Raw genomic sequence first — 21,313 nt, 5'->3', positions numbered from 1 at the left:
TATATATATATATATTTAGTGCCTGATGAATTTAGTGTTATTCTTTTTTTCGTATTAAAAAATTATGTGCATATTTAATGTCTGATATATCTAGTGTTTTGGCAAGTTATTGTTAACAACAAAATATCCGTGCGTTAAGTTTCTTCTAACCTCAATATTTCTCATTTAAACCATTTATATAAATATATCTATTAAGTGTCTGACAAGTTGAATGTTCAGATTGTTTCGAACTCTGTTACTAGATGTCACACGAATCACTCTAAGCTGTGAATAATTATTTTGGTACCCACTCAGTGAGTCATGAAAATGTACAAGAGTTTTTTATCTTGAAGTCTTTATCATGATGTGCACAATTCATAATAAAAGAAATCAAGAAGACAACTCTAAATAAGCTATTGCTTAGTTAGTTTTCAGATACAGTGAGAGATAGTTATCTGCTTAACTATATTATTGATCGAACGATATGGTTTGACTTAGCAATGAGTTTTAATTTGCGAAACATTCATGTATTATTTGAGAGTAAAATAGTTTTTTTTAAAGGTAGCAGGAAATCATGAGGTACGTTACGAGTTCATTTTTTGTATTGTTAATAAAGAGCCTTTCGAAATAATTAAACCACAGAAAAAATAATGACGTTAAAATTAGTTTATTTATATTTACACAGTACAATATTAATCGCAAGCCTCGCACCCATTTTTCATTGCATTTCTAATTATTTTTTTGTTTATTTTTGTTTCACAATTAAAATTTTTTAGACTTGTTTTTTTTTTTTAATGATTTATTTCGTCATTCAAATATACCATTGGAAAAACAACAAAAAAGTTATTTTTAATGAACATTTGTTCTAGTTTTTGTAATAATTAATATTCTTATTGTAACAAAATTAATTTAAAATCGACTACCTAGTAATTAAAGTACACAAGCATATATCATGATATATACTCATCAAATAATTTTTTCATATGCTTGGAGTAGAAATTAAGGTGACAATATGCATTTTAGTTTTTCATATTTTTATCACTATTACTATTATTTTATTAATTTATCATTTTATTTATGCGGAATTTTTTGTAAATTCCATTTTACGAAATATCTTCAGGAGAAGGATTGCATAATAATTATTAGAAGAATAATGATACAATTATGATACAATATTTACAATATTCTGACTGATCTCAATTAGGGAAAAAAAATTTAATCTAAAACCAAATTTTTTCTTATCTACCAAATTATGTATTAATCAATTAATCGTTCTTAAAATAAAGAGAATGTATCTTTATCATTTACAGATACAAACAAACAAGTAAACGAATATCAACAATTAAATATAAAAACGATTTTACAAAAAAAGTTCTTTTCCATTTCCAAAATTTAAAAAATACATTAAACAAAAAACATAATTAATATTTAAAAACTAGTTTTTAACAATTTTTTAAAAATTCACAATTTAATTCTCTTTTATCAGTCATAAATCAGACATTTTTCTGTTGATAAAAACATAACGTAAAAAAAAAAAACAATAAAAAAAAAAAAAACCAGTCACAGCAGTCGTTGATATGCACTTCAAAATTATTATTCTTCATATTTTCTTGTTTTTATTTTATCAAATTATATCAAAGATAAACAGACTTTGGATTTTTTTAATGCATGTTTAAGTACACGGCATATTTTCATAATATAATTGCTATTAGGAAGCTGATGAATACCATCCAGATGTTGTTGTTTTATTGGTTGGATGATACAAGTGAAAGCCAGGACCAGCAGCTGGATGATGAAAAAATTGTGGTTGTTCACCAAGACTTGCTGATGCATATACAGCTGCAGCATCAAGAGCACTTGGATGAACGCTTGGTGAATATACTTGAGGTTTAAGTGGTAATGGTTGAGCTGGTTCATATTGATGTCTCAATACTGGATCACCATAAACTGAATTTTCATAAGGACTAACGACAGTTGATGAGTGTAATTGTTGTTGCTGTTGCTGCTGCTGCTGTTGTTGTTGTTGTTGTTGTTGCTGCTGTTGTTGCTGCTGTTGTTGTTGTTGTTGTTGTTGTTGTTGATGATGATGATGATGCTGCTGCTGCTGTTGTTGATGTTGGTGATTTTGATGTTGTTGTTGTTGTAACTGTTGTTGATGCTGTTGTTGTTGTTGTTGTTGTTGATGTTGTTGTTGGTGTTGTTGTTGTTGCTGCTGTTGTTGATGTTGTTGTTTATCTCTTGGTGATACTGATGATGGTGGTGTCATTGCTGAATGATAATCAATAGCATAACCACTAGCTGAAGTATATGATGAAACTAAATTTGTAAATGCTTCTGGTCCATTAGTTGATAATTTTTGATTGTGTCCAAGTAAAAATTGATGTTCACCATACGTTGATGATTCTTCAGAGCCTGGTGGTGTTGGTAATGGTCCTTGTGGTGTTTCTGAATAATACCCATTACTGTTTGTTCTATTATTAGAACTTGACGTTATACCATGAACATTTGCACGTATAACTCAGTTCTTGGTGTGAAGTGTTGGTGATTCTGTGGTTGGTAAATGTTTTGACATTGCTTGCTCTAAATCTTTGACAGATGTACTACCAGATATATCATCATGTGTTATATCAGTTCTTGGTCGTTTTGGACTTGTTGATATTCCTAATACTTGTACATTATCATTTTGTATGGAGTGATTTGATGATGCTGGACTTTGCGTATGGTTACGTGATGTTTTTATTGTATCATCATCATCATCCTCGTCATCATCACCAGATGATGAATCATCAGTTGGTGAAAACTTTCTTTTGTGTCTTGCTAATGATTTAACAGTTAAACTTGGTATATTTGTTACAGCTGGTTGAGGCTCTTGTTGTAATTGAGCAACATTATCATGATGATGACCACCATGTGTTTCACCTTCAGAATTACGTGATTCTTCACGATCATCTGGAGCTGATTGATGAGGATTTTCTGGGTGCTGACTCGTTGATCCACCACTGCTTTTACCTTCTGAAAATAAAATACGAAAGAAATTTAAAAACTTTTTAATACTTTTAAAAAAAATGTATTATATTTAAATTTGAAAAATTTACGTATCGAATTAGGCGCATCAAGTGCAAGTTTATATAGTTTATGACTTTTTTTCAAATATGTTAATTTTATTTTAAATAACAATGCCCATCTACAATTGTACTTTTTAAAAAAAAAATTTAAGTTTTTTTGTCATTTTTCAAGTGGCAAAGCCTTAAATTTAATTCTAGTTTCATTTTTCTTTTTTTTTTTTTCTTTATTTATTACTTATTTTTCTACTTTTTTACTAAAGCAGGTTTTTTTTTTCTAAATTCCGTTACTTCATGGCACATTACAAACACAATAATACAGTCTATTTTATACAATTTTATTCTATTGGTGAACTAAAAAATTTCAGAGAGCGTGTCAAAGCAAGAATTTTTTTTGGTAATAGAGTTTATAATGTTTGTTACAATTCTAGTTACTACCGATTTGTTTAACACGTGTAACCATCAACTGAAATCTGTGTCATAGAAATTTGAATGATGAAAAAAAAATTATCTAACTTCATATCAGTATTATTTTTATTTTTTGGAAACAAAATAAAAAAATTATTACATTTACCTCCTCTGTCAGCATCTGGAGATCCATTCTCTGGATCATTTCCCGTTGCATCTTCACGTTTAACTCCCGATACATCATCGTCAAGTTGACAACAATCCATTATTAAATTTTCATATTCTCTTCCACTAAAAAAAAGATTATTTGTAATTAAAAAATTATCTTAGAAAAATTAAAATCATTTTTTCTTTTTTCCAAATTCATACCTGATAACATAATTAACACAGATAATATTTTGTTCTTCAGCATTTTTAGAATTACAAACAACAGTTGCACATGTTTGTAGCCATGTATATCCTCCACTTTTATTCATCAATCTATAGTAATGTGTGAGCACCTGTCCCTTATGAATAACTGCAAAGAAAAATAATTTTTTTATTAATACAAATAGTATATTTCTAGTAGAAAATTTGGAAAAGATAGGTGTGGCAAATTAAGGAGGTAAAAAAGGGAGTCAACTTTATCCAATACCCCTACGTCACCACCCACTTTTCCAAAAAATACATGTATACATCTATGTTATATGTAAGTTATATATATATGTAATATAAAACATAGAAATAAAAGCAAAGAGAAATGTGGATAGATTGTAAAGGAAAAGGAGACGACAAAGACGAAAGTATATAACAACTTGCTGGAGATGCCGCATCCGGCAAAGCCAAAGTTGTTTTCTGAATACCAAGTGACTTCAAATACAAAATCCTATGGATGGCTTGGATCGTGATGGTAAAGAGACAGAAATAGAATAATAAAAAACTAAAGAAAGAGTTTGGGTAAAAAGAAAACGTCAATGCTGTCTTGAGAAAATTTAAAACTCGCAAAATTGTTACAATTTTATAATCAAAACATTTACAAACAGAATATATAATCAACTTGCATTCAAATCTTATATTTTGTATATTTTTATATACTTACGATCAACGTGAGATTTTCTAAGACGATTTGCATCTTCACCATGACAAAGTCCATAAAGACTTTTACCTGTTAATTCATCAGCCGTATAATCCAGTAATTCAGATACTCTAAAAAAATAAAAAAATAATAGAATTATTATTATTTAAATAAATATGATTAATTGAAATAAAATAATTGATAATTGCTTACTTTGGTTCACAATGTGCTATCCGAAAATCAAAATTAATTCTAGTTACAAACATATCGGCCTCAAGACGTATTTCATGTACACTTGGTGGTGGTAAAGCAATTGCAAGTCCAACCATACCCATCAATGGTGGTGATAATTTTCTAGCATGGCTAAATGGATATTGTGGTCTAAGTCGACAAAGTAACAAAACAACCTGTAACAATCAAAATAATTAAAATATTTATTTATGTAATTTTGTTTAATGAAGACTTTAGGAAAGACTAACTATAGGGTGTGGCTAAATACATATATATATTTCTTTCCCTAACGAACAATTCTTTACCGTAGAATTTCAAAAATCCCTGAATAAACGAGCTTATATATATTTAATTGAGAACAAATAAATTGTCTATTCTTATATCTTTAGTTTTGGAAAGAATACTAAAATACAAAATAAGTAAATAAATAAATAATAATTAAACTTACTCTGTAGCCGGAAGACTTAAAATGACATCCTCGTTTGGTCAATGTTGATTTCATTCTTACGCAAAATGCTCGGTCATATCCTTTGTAAGTTCCGGTAGACGTCAATGCCATTACTGATGAAACTATCAAACGAAAAATAATAATGATAATCAAGATGATTGATAATAAATTTGCATATGACCGTTATGTTGGTGCTAATGAGGGTCATTGTCCTATGCTCATTCTAAAAAGTTATGAATTAAAAATTCTAAAATAAAAAAAAAAAGATAGGTATATGGCACAATTGAAAAGTAACGATATGACGTGTGATGGTGTTAAAGGAATATTATTGTCAAGGGCATGGAGAAGCGGGGAAAAAAGTACGTGCCAGAAAAAAGACTGTCGTTGTGGAATAACAATTGGAAAAATCGTCAGATATATATATATATATATATTTGAGGTGGGCATGTATGATATCATGAGAATTCTAATTTGAAAAAAAAAAAAAGGAATTACAGAGTTGGATGGTCATGAAGTACCATTGGTAGTGTACAACCACATTGAATTTACAATACGAAGATTTGATATTAAAAAAAAAAATTGTGTAAAACTATAGGGAGGAAAGTTTAACAACCCCTTTGAAAGACATTTTGCCACGTGGTGATGCCAACGGGCACGTCCTGCACGTCCGACGTTTTTACTCTACGGCCACGTGATACACCCTGATCTACTTTTGGTTACCTTGAGCACGTTGCCGACGTGGTCTTTGTGCTTTGAATATTTACCCCCTTTTCATACATTTTTACTTGACAATATTTGAAGACAATGTTGCTCACGAATTCTGTGTTAGTCACTTCATTCATATATATATTTATCAATAATTTTTCTTTTTAAGTTTACCATCTGGATTTGCTGTCGAAGAGGAACCATGTTCTTCCGATGCAGCACTACTGGGGGATGCTAAACCAGAACTTGATGAGTGAGGACCAGAAGATGAATTAGATGATGATGTTAAACCAAGACCAAGTTGTTCAGCAACTTCCGCATGATCTTGCTGATGAACGTAGTCAAATACACTTGATCCAGTCATTTCAACCTTAAAAAAAAAAAACAAATAATTCAGCGATAAAATTTTAAATATATATTTATTAATTTTTTCAATGAGGTCATGTAAATTATTAAATATATTGATTTTTAAATTTAATTTACATATTTACCAATGTGAAAGTCATGTTGACGACTTATGAAAAATAAATCAACTTATAAATTGTTTAATATCAAAATTCTTGACTCGTTTTATTTTATTGTGTAACAAAGTAAAATGCGGATTAATTTTGTATACACATACTTATATATATATGTAAGTCAAATCGAAGGCGTCTTTTGTGTCACATCTTCAGAATAAATTAGTTGAATATAGACAAGACGAAACAAGAGAAAGGGGAAATGGTTATCAAGGATTTTATGGATTTGGTATCGAAGTTCGTACGTGTTGTGGATACGCGTAACAATTAACCATGAACGAATAGACATTATACTTCGTTTGGTATTGTCCTCGCGTTTCTGAATAGTCTTCCAAGAAATCAACTCCCTCTCCCCTTTCCCCCCTTAATCGCGTTCTTGGTAAATACCTTAAACTATCCATAATTTACCATTTTTATTTTTTATTGATGACTTCCATCATTTAACAACCGTATTCATATTAATATTTTTTTCTTTTGTTCGTTTATTTTTCTAAATACAATATTTGTATTGATTTTTCTACTCATTGCTATATATACTTTTTTTAAATTCAGATTTTAATAATTTATAAAACTTTTTTACTGATAAATTCTATAAAGTCTATTTTAAAATAATTTTTTTTCCTTTTTTTTTCCATATATGATGAAAATATATTGTGAAGAACTTTGTCATTTATATTTTACTCTCTTGGTGTATACCAAATCGACCAGATCCAGACTCATTTCCTCCTCGTCTCAAACTTCCAACTATCTACTATATATATATAGCTTTTCTACCAAAGGCATTAGGAATGGCGAACACGCCACCGTGCAGAGTCTACGTGAGCGGCATGCTACCACCCCCACCTTCAATATTCCACGATCCTTCTTTCCTCTTTCGCTCCTCTTTCTCCTCACCCTATTTACCCGTCGACACAGCCCCTGGGTTTCGTTGCTTCGTACCAGTATGGCCGCCAACTACCATCCCATCCAACTCCCTCTTATTCCCTCTGTGCAAACTTTAAGCTCTCTTGACCTCACCTCAATCCTTCATTTTCATCATTTTTTTAGAAAAATAAAATAACTTTTTAAAAATCGATTGATGATGAAAAAAAAGATATGATCTTCTATGAAAAAATGAATGATGGATAGAAAAAATAATGTTTTTATCTATATTTTAGCAAACCATTTCAATAAACCTGCCCAATAATTTGTGAATTTTGCCATTATATGTAGTGCTGACACAATATAATTCTCTAGAAATGATACTGATTAAGTCAAGTAATGACTCCGATTTAAAAAAACTGCGCACCTGCAGTTTAATTCATCGGGCAATAATTACAAATTATAGCACGATGTCAGGTAGACAGTTATACATGAGTCCCAAATATCTCTAATAACCCTCTAATCAACGTTTAGTACTCTAATTTGAAACTTTTTGTCTTCTGAATTGGACTACTGGGACTTACTAGTCACTTTGAATTACTGAAGTCTGTCATATTGACAAAATTTAACATGTAAATCCCATATATAGCTTATATACATACAGGCTATCTAACAAACTGTTGGGACCAAAAAATAGTACATTGCTTTACTAGGGTGTAAGGCTGATGATACTCGCACGATTTTGAGGCAAAGCGAGGCGCATGCGCAGCGTTGCTGAGACGGTGGAGATGATGTCAGAATTAAAAAAAAAAAAGTTAATATGATTAAAAAAAAAAAAAAAATTAATATGATTTAAATGAACAAAATTAATATTTTAAACAAACAAAATTAATATGATTTAAATAAACAAAATTAATATGATTCAAATAAACAAAATGATATGATTAAACAAAAAAAAATTAATATGATCACAAAAAATAAAATTAACATGAATACAAAAAATAAAATTGATATTAATAAATAACAATATTGCTTTGAATAAATAAGAATAACAAATAAATCAGATGGCCTCAATAAAAAAATGATCATACAGTTGCTGAAGCAACTGTGCCTTCCCTGCGGGGGGAATTTTAATTTCTTCTTTAATATATATTAAAATTCGTGACTACAAATTTATTTCATTCTCTATCGTTACAATGATTATTGTTACAACTAAAATTTATTTAATTTTCATTCATTTTGCTTGTTCCTTCTAATGGGTCATCTCTATGTCCAGAATCGCTTTCTTCTAACCTTATAAACTCTCCGTTTTTATTCATTTTGTTGTACTATGATTTTAGCCTGTCAATGTTAAATATTTATTACAAAATTGTCGAGTTCGATTGTATTTATTTTATTTACTTTTTTCTGTCGGTTGAATCAGGATTTAACGTTTTAGTTGTTGCTGAAGTCGTCGTTATATTTTTAATTTTTTTATATTTATTTATTTTCAATTCCTTTAATGCTATCACATCACCCTTTTTTCTCTAGAAATTTTCTGCCTCTTCATTTCATAAATTTAGTTCAATCTAAAATATATTTTCTTTGGTAAATTTATTATCTTTGTTTAGTTTAATCAAACTTTTTTTCATTTAAATTTTATTTTACTTCATAATCACTGTCGTCTGCTAATGTTATTGTTCTTTATTTTAATAACCGTCCTGACATTGCATATATAAATTCCACTTTATTTATTGCTATTATGATTGCGATGATATCTAAATAATGTCATTATTATTATTGAATAGTTTTCTTTTTTTTTTTTTTCGCTAAAATTATTTTGCCTGCAAATGAATTAATTGGTAGATGTACAATTTCTCGTATTTTTTTAATCTCGAAGTTAATTTTTGGTAATTTTCATTTTCCTTATCGTCATCGAATTTTATATTAGCTTCTACTGGTATGATTATTTCTTTATTATTTATTGATGGGTATTGTTCATTAATTTTTCTCACTAATCCTCCAGTGATCGTATATATTTTGTTTAACTTGAATATTTAATAATTTATCATATTAATAATTTTTTTAAAATCTTTTTGTTGAAAAATCTTGTTGTTAAATATGATTTTTCCATGATATTTTGCTATACTTTTCTTTTTTGTTTACTCATATTTTTCTAATATTTTCCTATAAATATCATATTTTTCTTTATATTCAGTGATTTTTCTATATTTTCGTTTATTCGTTTATATATTCTTTTTTTTTCTATATTTTTCTTCATTTTCCATATTTATCTTGTTTAGATTAATTAAGGGACTTAGAAATTTGTTAAGGGGGGGGGGGGCATAATTGATATGTTCCCTTATTTATCGTTTTTTTCTTTATATTCAGTCACTTTTCTATATTTTCCTTTATATTTACCGATTTTTCTTTGATATTTTCCTATATTCTCCTTTATATTTACTGATATTTTCCCATATTTATCGTTTCTTTCTTTATATTCAGTCACTTTTCTATATTTTTCTTTATATTTACTGATATTTTTCCATATTTAGCTTTTTTTTCTTCATATTCAGTGACTTTTCTATATTTTTCTTTATATTTTCTATATATATTTTATTGGTTAAGATTAAGGGACTTAGAAAATTTTTTGGGGGGGTGTCTACCATGGTTGAGATTTAAGGACTTAGGAAATTTTTTAGGGGGGGTGTCTACCATGGTTGGGGGGGTCCAGAAGAAAAGCGAAAACAATAGGAAATTAAAATTTCCTAAAAAAAAAAATAATAGTATCCTACATTTATAAAATATCTATCTATTTTGATATATCTCAACAATTTATTAAATGTTTTTTTTTTTTTTTTTTTTAAATTCCATGTATGCTTTTTTATATATATAAACTCTTTTGATTTTTTTTGGCATTAGTTTCACTGTCACATATGACATTATCACTCATTAAAACAGTTTTTGCAATTTTATTTAATTTTTTTTTTTAATATGATATATTTTAATTATTAATTTTTGTTGAAATAAGATTGTATTTTGTTGTTAAACTGTCTCAAGCTGTCACTTATATTTAGACAGAATGTATACAAAGCCATGGTTATGTTTAGTTATGTTCAGCATGTTTAGTCGTCACAGGGCTGCACCAGTTTATAAAAAAAAAAAAAAATCACACCGTCATACAATGTTTAGTTGTGTTGGTGGTTTCCCATTAAAAATTAAAAAAATAATGTGTAGTTTTTCATTTTACGCATTATTTCAGTCAAAACAATGTGTAAAATGAAAAACTACACATTATTTTTATTAATGTGTATATTGAAAACTTTACACATGAAAATACGGGTGTAATGTAGTCTTTTTTAAGTACGAATGCCAAAAAAAAATTTAACATACTGAAAATTTACCGAGGTATATATTTTCAAATAACATTCTATATATTTTACCTGCGATAGACCAAGGTATATTGATACGGTTTCTGATATGTAGAGAAAACGTCCATCAGCAGCTACTGCCATTGCAAAACCATCTAGTGACTAATAAAACAAAAAATAAATATGTATTAAAAATTAAAATTGATTAGAATGATTCATTTACATACATATAAAAGTACAAATGGTTTTTTTTTTTTTAGAAAGAGAAGGTAATGTTACCTGGAGAATGTGGGTACCCTGGTGCTGCTCAAACATGTCTTCAGCAAATGGACTCGTTGATAATCTTCCACGTTTACCTTAAATTGAATAAATAAATTTATTATTATTGTTATTCAAATAATGTATTCAATATTAATTTAGTATTCTATTGTGTATGTATATATGAATCATATTTGATGAAATTTACCCCTTTTTTTTTTTTTTTTGAAAAAATACAGACTTTGTTAAACTATACCCCCGCAGGCTTGTTGGGCTTTGTAAAGATCCCTCAGTTTTTGGCAAACAAGATGGTAGGACACCATCTTAACTGATGGTAATAATAATTTTTTTTGATAGGGATAGGGGGAATAATTTACGTTGGGTTAATGAAAGAGTCTGTTTTTCTCTCTTTTTTGGATAAAAGTACTGAAAGTTTTGGACTGGTTAATCTGAAAATATCGAGGGATGATGAACTAGTGAAAAAGAAAATCAAGTTTTTTTTTTTTTTTTTTTTGGGGGAGGAAGGCGAGCTCATCAGCTTGACCCTTCCTTTTTGATAAACAATTTTATTCTTTTATTTTTCTTTTTGGGGTAGAATAGAAATTATTATGATGGAAAATAGTGGTCAAAGAAAAATAGTATCAAGAGATATTTGTGAAAAAATATTTGTGACCGACGGAAAAAAGAAACTTTTTTTTTTTTTTAAATTCAATGAACAACAGAATGAAAAAAAAATTCACTTAATTAAAAGGAATCTATATAAATTTTAATGATTTATTAACTTTTAAATATTAAAAAAAAAAATTATATAAAAATCAACTGATTAAAGATGACTTTAGTAATAAAAAATATATATATTTTTTTTTCACAACGTAAATATCAAAAATAAATAATACCAGTCTCAATACGTGACTGGCATGAAAGACTTTATGATCCTGAACGATTAATCTTCGTACATGAAAAAATATATATAACTTGTAATAAGTATTGAAGCAAGAATATAATACAGAGCGAGAGAGAGAGAGAAATGATAAAAAAAATAAAGAAATATATAAATGAAAAAAAAACAATAAAAATAACAAGAGTAGAGAAAAGATGCCACCATGAGTATTGGATCCAAAGCTGGTGTCCCAATGGGAGCAAAACCCACCAATAAAATGTTTCACTTTGTGCAAAAGTGCCCAGACTAAAATATATAACGTTACACTAAAAGTATTATATTTTCAAAATAAATGCAGTAGTATAAGTTGTAGAATAGTAGTCAGCTATTAAGACTATCAGAGGGCCAAATTTATATATATATATATATATATGTTATTAGTATAGCTGGGTCATTTTACGTATGTCTTGACAATAAGCCCCACGGGGCACTGTTCAACCCCTCTTTCGTCACCTTCATATTTTTATATTTTGTTTTATTTCATTTTTCTATAATATTTATTCATTTATTTATTTTTTTTCTTCATAAAGAGATGATAATATACCTTCTGGTATTTTACAGATATTATACGCACTTGCAATAACTGCCTACAATAAGAATGATGTCTGTCATTTTTGTCACCGGGTATTAATGATAATATGGGGCTGAGTCAATAGAGTTCAATATCAATGCTAATACATACAAAATAGAAAAAAAAAATAATACATGTAGGGTATCAAATGTTTTACATAAAACTGGACCATGTGGCACGTGTCAAAAAGATATTCAATATATTATTATATACCATATATTTCGACAATAATTCATTACATTTTTATTATCAAATATATTATGAGCATTAATATATTTTCATGATAATTTATTTTTGTTTCAGTAACAAATAAGCGTAAGTGAAAAAAATTGTATCGCTAATAATTAAAAAAAAAATTTTTTATGAGTGAAGATTTGTATATATAAATATAGTAATAAACACATCTTTGTTAATTCCCAATTAAAGCATGAGCTGTGCTTATATAATGAATTAATTACATTCAAAATTGGGAACATAATTTTTAAATATATTATAAATAAGTTTTATATTTATTTTATAGTTTTTATATTTCCTATGCATATGGTCATTCAATAAACTTAAATCTGTATGTTTGAAATTAGTGTACCCAAATTTAAACGCCTTATATGTCTTATCAAATAAAATTCATATTTTTTTTCAATATTTAAATTTTAAATATATAAATCAAAATTGCGCTTTTGTTTTACTAAAGTAACGTGGTATTTTTTATGAATTATATTTGCGTTTAGAAAAAATTGTAACATTCTCCGGTAATTTATTCTGTTAAGTTTATACGATAGAATGTTGTATATATAATGGTTTTGAATTGTTTATCTTATTTGACCACCAATGTATCCAGGCCATGCTCTCTTTTTTTTGACCGTTATATTTCATTACAATTTTTTCCCTTGTAATAAACAGTACCTTTGCTATATAGATGAAAATTTAGTTTATTTATATTTTTTGTTTTTTTTTTTTTCATTGCAGTTATATATGAATGTTGTTTTATTAGGATGTATATAATATGTTTCAATTTGTGAAAGAAGAATTTCAAGAGATACAAAGTAATGCTGGTATAAAAAAAAAAAAAAAGATGGTAAATTTATGAATGAAAATAAATAAAAATATGGACAAGGGATATTTTGATTGGTATTGATTTTTTTCAAAATATTACAAACTGGTCGCATGCAGGTTTTTTGGGTTTTTATTTTATTTTTTATGTATTTATTTATTTTTTGTGGTGACAGCTACTTTAGCAAGGACTTAAACAGTTGAGGAAAATAAATATCAGTGAGTTATGAGCGTGTAGAGAGCACATAAAACATGTTGTATGTATTTATCAAAATATTGTGATAACTCTGTGAGAGGGTGATTTTGTTTAAATGCAAAAAAAAAAAAAGAAAACAAAAAGATTTACAATGTAGAAATGTGAAAGAGAATAGATAAAACATTCTATGCATATAAACATAAATGTCAAGAAATAAATATTTTAGTTCATGTTTTTATCTTTTTTAATTTTTATATATTTTCAATCTACTTATAATCCATTTTTGACCAGTTTTATATTACTTGTTTTCAATAAATTTTTTTTTGGTTCAGTTATTATACTTTAGACGCTTTCATAATTTTTTTTAATCTATTATAATAAATTTTTGATTTTTTTCATCAATGTTGATTATAATATTGATTATATTGCTTCTTGTTTTATGCACTGAGAGAAATTTTAACTAAAAATTACAAACGTATAAGAAAAAATTACAAAGCGAATAGTAAAAACTGCGTTCCTCCGATTATTTGTAAGAATTATTCGTATATTGATAAAGAATTTTTACAATAAAGTTATGTATAAAAAATTTGGCCATTGACTATATACAACACTAAGCCATAAAAATTACATAATTTTATTGTAATTTTTCTTTAAAAAAAATAACTAAATTCACGATACTCACCAAGTAAATTCTAGCAGATTGAGAATTTACGCACTACCGGTTTTAGAATTTACTATATTTTATTATAAATTTTATTTAAAAGTTGGACATTTTTTGTGCTAGATTCACGGAGAACGGCAATCAATTCCCGGCTACATTTTTTCTTTTCTGTTTACACGCTCAAAACTCGAAAACTAATTGATAAATAGAAAAAATTCATTCTTGATAAATTGTTTAGAAATAAATTACCAACAATAAACCTCGCCTAACCCCATACCTAGCTTCAACAGATAAGGCTGTAGAAATGCTTGAAATTACATGACAATTCAATCATTTGTTCAATCAGTCGGCCATCTTTGTATTATTTCGCCCCACAACCAGAATTTTTACAAAGCGATATAGTAAAAAATATTTAGGTCTATGCTAACTTTTATACCAGGTGTACATGATAAATTTTATTATATATATTAGAATATTTATTAAATTGTTCAGTATTTTTTATTCGAACTTATAATATTTTTTATCGTTTCCACAAAACATGTATGTGCTTTATTTTAATTAACTCATAACTCATTATCTAAGAGATTAATCAAAAAAAGTCATTCTTTATAAATTGTTTAGAATTGAATTCTCAATAATTAACTCCACTCAACCCCATGTCTATCTGCAATAGATAACGATGTACAGAGACTTGAAGTAAGATAACAATTTTTTGACATTGTGTGACATTTTACATAATTTTATTGTAGAATATCATCTCTCGCGGCCAATCTCAGAAATAAAACAAAAATTACAAAGCAGTATAATAATTTCTATTCAACATGGGTTTTAATTTTTAGTTAAAATTTCTTTCAGTGTGTATAGTACACTAGATAACATATATCTATTCTCCATATTGTATTTGTTTTTCGCAGAAAAATTACCGAAATAACCAAATAATATCTAAGCATAAAAAGTTCGTATTAAAAAATTAAAAAAAAAATTATAGTAAAATCAAAGTATCCCAGGTACGATCCCACAAGGGTAAATGACCGTGCCAGACTTGTTACAAGCTTGTGTTTCCTAGCCTTGGTGGACTGAAATGTGCCTAGCTTGACACAGAGAATTTTTCTAGTCATTGCACAAGACTTGTTAATCTAGACTTGTACCAAGCCTGTGTCAATCGTTAATTCCAAGCCTCACACAAGGTTGAAATTTCCAAGATTGTGTCGAGCCTGTTTTTCCAGTCACTAGACAAGCCTTGTTAATCCAGGCTCGACACAAGACTGTCCCCTTGATTTTTCCCGCCCTCACACGAGCCTCGTAATACAGCCTTGTTTCAAGCTGGTGCTCATTGTTTCACCAAGCCCGACACGAGGCTTGACTTATGCATATATTTAACTCAAAAAAAAAAATTATAGTAATTAGATATATAAATTTAATATAAATTTCAAATAAAAATTATCAGGCTTTGACTATTGTGTGAGGCATTCGCGAGGACTGTGTTTAGTCTCAATAGAATTTATTTATATAAAAAATTTTGACGATCACTTTCATCAATACCCCGATGGTCGACATGATAGTGCATTGGACTTCCACGTGAGAGGCCCCGGATCGATCCCGCGTCGCGTCCCTAGTTTTTCGTTTAATTATTATCGTTTAATAGAATTGTGTTTGGATTAAGAAATAACAATGTTGGAATTAATAAATTAACAATGATAATAGATTAACAATAATAATTTATTTATATTTTTTAAAATTGTTTTTGGAAGCTTGTCTCAAGCCCGAGACACAAGCCTTGGCACAAGGCTGGGATACGAGTCTTGACATGAGGCTGGGACACGAGCCTTGGCACAAGGCTTGTTATCAAGCTTGTAACATAGGCACATTTCCAATCACTTAACAACCTCGGCACAAGCTTGTAGCACAAGCTAGACACAAGCATGTGAGCTTTGTGCACAAGCTTTTGCCAGGCCTGGCACAATCGTTTACTCCTACCTGGGTAATGGATCTATTATTTATATTGTAAATAAAACTACCAAAAATAAATTATTGACCGAGAAAAGTCGAGACGAGACGAGAGTTAGCTGACGAGAGACAAATTTTCTTTCGCCACGAGAGACGAGACGAGGCGAGAGGCGATCTTTTAAAGTCGAGACGAGACTCACGGCATCACTAAAAATAAATTACTTTGATATAAAACTTTTTTTATTTTAAAATTTTTATTTGTATAACTTATATATTCACGAATTAAAGAAAAAATTGACAAGTGAAATTGGGTGTTTATCATCTCATTAATGCACTGATTTGTGCAATAAAAAAATATGTAAACCAAAGTGGTATAGATATAATATTAGGGAGAACAGTAAAAAAATAAATAAAAAAAAAAGAATTGTGAATTTCACCCCTTCACTTCTACACTGGTTTACATTGATGGCCCATCAAATGCGAAACACCCTTCAAGTAGCCCCCATTTACATCCCCTTTCATCATTACACCCCTCAGACTATATATATACAAAGCCAGTTCTAGACTGCCAATCTGACGTATATAACACAGCATATGTCCCAACCATGTTGTCATTCGCCTCGCGATTTCCTCAATTTTTCCTCTCACTATAACTTTTTTTTTATGCCCCTCTATATTGTCGCGATCGCGATCGCCCTATACTTTTTATATATATCCACCACATCATCACCAATCCGTGACAAAAATGACAAGGATTCGTTATTATGCAGTTTTTTTCAGAAATAAAAAAAAAATATATATAAAAATGAGGGCGAAAAAAAAAAGAAAAACAGCCATAGAAATTTTTTATACATTTTTTTAAATTTGACAATATGAGAAAGGCATTGCAAAAGCTTTTGATTTGATTGTTCGAATTGTGTGATATTTTTTTGAATTTTTTTTATTTAAATTTTGAGACATATGTGTGTTTGTAAATACATATGTGTGTGTGTGTGTGTGTGTGTATGTTTGAAAATTAATTTTGAACAATTTGTATTTATTGTGGTCTTAAAAAATAAAAGGGAAAATTTTTATTGTTGGTTTATATTATATTTGTATAATGAATAATATAGGGAAATAAATAATGAGACGTTGATTAGGGTATTGGTAACGTTGATCCGTTTAAGCACTGCTTAATTAGTCAGGTGTGTTTAGTTAATCCCCTCGTATTTCATTAGGTTTGCAAGTACTACGATTGTGCGGTATTGTGATGATGGACAGAAACGAGGGTGACTTGGATTCTCTTGGTACTGATTTTGTTACTCTCTTTCAACATTCACCCTATCTTTTACTCGTACAACTATTAGAAAAGCTACATTGGCATGCATATTTAATTGATGAATTTTCAACAGTCATTTAATAATAAAATTTCAATTTTATATTCTCCGATATAATTTATGAAATTGAATTTTATTTTAATTCACACAATATACACATGAGTATATTAAAAAATTGAATTAAAAAGTTGTAATAAAATATTTAATTTAAAAAAATAGTTTTATAAATTACTTGTCCCTTTTACTTTTTCGTGGAGAAATGTTTTTTCTCCGTAACTTTCCGTAATTCACCGTTAAACGAAACTTTTTTTTTTGCGGAAAAAATCGTAGATCACTTCGGATTTCTCTGGATTTTTCACATAAAAAAAAAAAAAAAAATCAAACTCACGGATAAATCCAGGTAAAAAAAAATTATCGGGATTTTCTTCCATAATTAAGACTTCCGGAAAATTAATGAGAAAATTTAGAGAGTTTTTTCTCCAGAAACTCTTTTTTAATGAATTATTTTTTCTTTCAACAATTTGAAAAAAGATAGTTAACGTAGTTATACACTTTTTTTTTTAGTTTTCTAGAATTTATTGTTTAGTTTACAAGTATAGCTACTATATAGAATTCAAGACAAAAGATAATAATAATCATAAAAAAAAAACAAAACCATAAAATATATATATATATATAATAGGTATATATGTATAGTTAGATAAATATAAATTGTAAAAGGGAAGTAGAAAATTTAACGGGGGTTGTATGTCCGTATTCGTGTAGATGGGGGTGACTTAACTCAATTTTGTTAGTTTAGTTACATCAGCGTGGTCTGACAACGAGCGACGCACTACACAACGCCTCTTCCCAAGACAACCGTGATTAGATTTACATGTGGGTATATTGGCGGTGAATAAAACCAACTTGAATGAATACAGAAATGATAAAAAATCAACGTCCCTAAGCCCTTTAATACGACCCTCTGTAAATATTAGTACTCACATACTTAATTTTCAAAATGAAGAAGAAAAAAAAAATTTCTTAAATCTTTTATCGTATATGTGAAATATTTTTATTTGCACTATCTTACTAAATATGTGAAAAAACAAAAAAAAATACTATTAAAATATATATAGGTATATGAAATTTATTTATTTTTGTGGCTCGATTATTGGCCCGAGAGAATTTTCCATTACTATGTATCTTGATGAATCTTTTTTGGTCACTTGAGTCATAAGTGTATCGCGAATTACAATCGGCTGGACTTGACTCTGTATATTTATACACAATATCCAAACTTATCTTGGACTTTTATCATTGCCAACCCAAACAACCCTCTGAATTTTTCTTTGTTAAAACTCTACTCTCTAGAATTTATGCACTCATATGAAAATATTCCAATTAATAAATTTACAAATAAATAAATATCATATTTTTATCAATTTCTCTATTTTTTTTTTGTAATACGTGACACGTGATGACTTTTTGAGTATGGAAATTAACATTTATATATATAAAAACATAGTGAATAAGGGAAGATGTTACAATGTTGAATTTCTTAGCGCTGATTACCTCTATCCATCAGAAAAAAATCATCAACAGATTCAATTTTATCTTTTGGGAAATTAACCGTGATGACTGCTAAAGTCATATGCCAGGATCTTTGACGGCAAATATATATATATTACCCACCCCTGTGCCAAAACAAAAAGGATGGATGAGGAAAAAAAAAATACGTGAGGCGTATAAATAAGAAAGAAAAAAATGACGGATAAACGAATTTAAGAACAAGTTAGATTGACGGGTACACGTGCTGGGTTTTGTGTGGGTTCGTCATTTTGTGTGTCTCTAGCACTCGAGAGGCAATTGCCCCATTGCAACAAAAATACAAGGTAGAATTTTTTTTTTTTTATACTGAGTAGACAATTCTACAAATGTATTTTCATTTTGTTATTTATTTATAGTGGAATTTTTTGTATTTTTTTCCCAGACAAAACAAAATAAAGCTTTTATTTATTGGTATATATCGTTTTTTCTTTTTCATTCTTATATTTTTTACTTAATAAAAAATTATCTTGTTGATCGTATAAATAATTATAATAAAATGAACGAGAAATGATTAGTTTATTAGTTTTATTACTTTAAAAATATGTTATATGTCAATTACCTTTGGCAATTTTATTTGGTGGTGATATATCACGGTTCCACGGTGGATCACCATGCCCGGAAAAATCACGTAATTTTAAATATGATATTGTCAGTCTTATGATAGACGCTTTATCAAGTTGAGATGTTATTGCTGCTGGTAATGGTAACATTTTAGCTAATTCGTAAAATTCAAAATTTTCCTTTCCACGACGTGATCTTGCTGCATCACGACTTTTTTCTTTTCTCATTTCAAGTAAACTGTAATCAAAAATAAACAATACAATTATTAATCTTTATATATTATACACTATAATATGTTTTATAAATTATTGTATAATTATATATTTTTCTCTTTATAATTATAAAAATTATAGACAAAGTTAATTTTATATTTAAACATAGTCAAAAGCCCCCATCAGTATGAATAATAGGCGTGGTTATGGTTAAACACATCATCAATGTATACAGGTATATATTGAGTTATACTGTGTTGAACTACAAACGTTATAATGGCATACATTATTCAGTCAGTGTTATCAAGCCCCACAGTGTGTTTACGAAAAGGTAAATGCAAGCAACGTCACCGCCCTCATTGCAAAACTGTTTTAGTACGTTGCAGCCCTCTTTTATAAACATAAATTTATGGTGTCTAATTTTTTTTCAAAAAAAAATAGGTCGTTTACCGAAATTTTTAATTCTTGTAAAAAATCTTGAAAAATTTTTTATCGTTGAAAAAATTTATGTGAATCATAAAAAAATCATAAAAAAATGTTTTTTCATATAAATTTCATTGAAAACATTGGAAACAAGTTTTTATTTAAAGTTTGAAGATAATGTTAAATTTGTTTTTTTTGAACAATACAAAATTAGACAGTTGGAGTAAACGAGTGTTTAACGACTGTAAAAAATCGTCTTTAATGTAGCAACAGTATAAGACTTATATTTAAAGAAGGGTGCAGCTTTGTATAGTCGTTAAAGGGTAAACCAACATAACACTTATACTTGAATACATTTTAATTCACAGCTGTTTTATAAAACTCTTTTATTTGTCTCTCACTATACTTTTGAATGACTTTTTGACTCTTTCAGTATTAACATACTCCCAATGGGATAATGAGAGTAGTATAATTCTTTGAGAGACTTTTCAAGATGAAAATATTATTCAACCCTTCAATGTTAAAATTACGGAAAATTGACCGATTAAAATGTTTTTAATGTATCTTTGTTATTTTCAGTGGTTTCAAATTTTTTTATTCTTTTTTTAAAACAAAAAAATAAATAAAAAAGAATGTAGAAGAATTTGTTGATTCGTAAAAAGTACTAGATCTTTTGAGATTCGTGAATTCAGAAGATTGAAATGTTACCCATGGGAGATAAATTGGAATATGTAGAGAGAGGGAGATGTTTGTTTATGGCTTCTTGGGATCTATTAAAAAATCTTGAGACATTAAAAAGTACACGAAGAAGTAGAGTATACTTCTGTATATAGAAAGAAAAAAAAGTGAAAAAAATTATATGTATGTATATACCTATACATAATAAGAGGAGAAACAAATAAAGGAAATTTCGCGGTTGATGTGATTCATACCTAGTCAGCCTAGTCGTTCGACATCTTTGGATAATAATTT

The 21,313-nt window shown here is 28.3% G+C and overlaps 1 protein-coding gene across 1 annotated transcript in view; it reads right to left on the bottom strand.

Annotated features, from left to right (window-relative positions):
- Positions 1-636: 636 nt before the first annotated feature.
- The window catches only part of LOC122855094 (protein trachealess), a 99,604-nt gene continuing 78,927 nt past the window's right edge, over positions 637-21,313 (bottom strand). The window contains 10 exon segments of the mRNA XM_044156251.1: positions 637-2,991; positions 3,616-3,740; positions 3,819-3,966; positions 4,528-4,634; positions 4,717-4,910; positions 5,183-5,304; positions 6,062-6,257; positions 10,689-10,778; positions 10,896-10,972; positions 19,705-19,943. Of these exon segments, the coding sequence (XP_044012186.1) occupies positions 1,688-2,991; positions 3,616-3,740; positions 3,819-3,966; positions 4,528-4,634; positions 4,717-4,910; positions 5,183-5,304; positions 6,062-6,257; positions 10,689-10,778; positions 10,896-10,972; positions 19,705-19,943 (2,602 nt within the window). The 3' untranslated portion in view covers positions 637-1,687.

The sequence above is a fragment of the Aphidius gifuensis genome, linkage group LG4 (genome assembly GCF_014905175.1).
Source record: "Aphidius gifuensis isolate YNYX2018 linkage group LG4, ASM1490517v1, whole genome shotgun sequence".
Taxonomy (NCBI): domain Eukaryota; kingdom Metazoa; phylum Arthropoda; class Insecta; order Hymenoptera; family Braconidae; genus Aphidius; species Aphidius gifuensis.
This window is presented reverse-complemented; position numbering and strand designations above follow the sequence as displayed.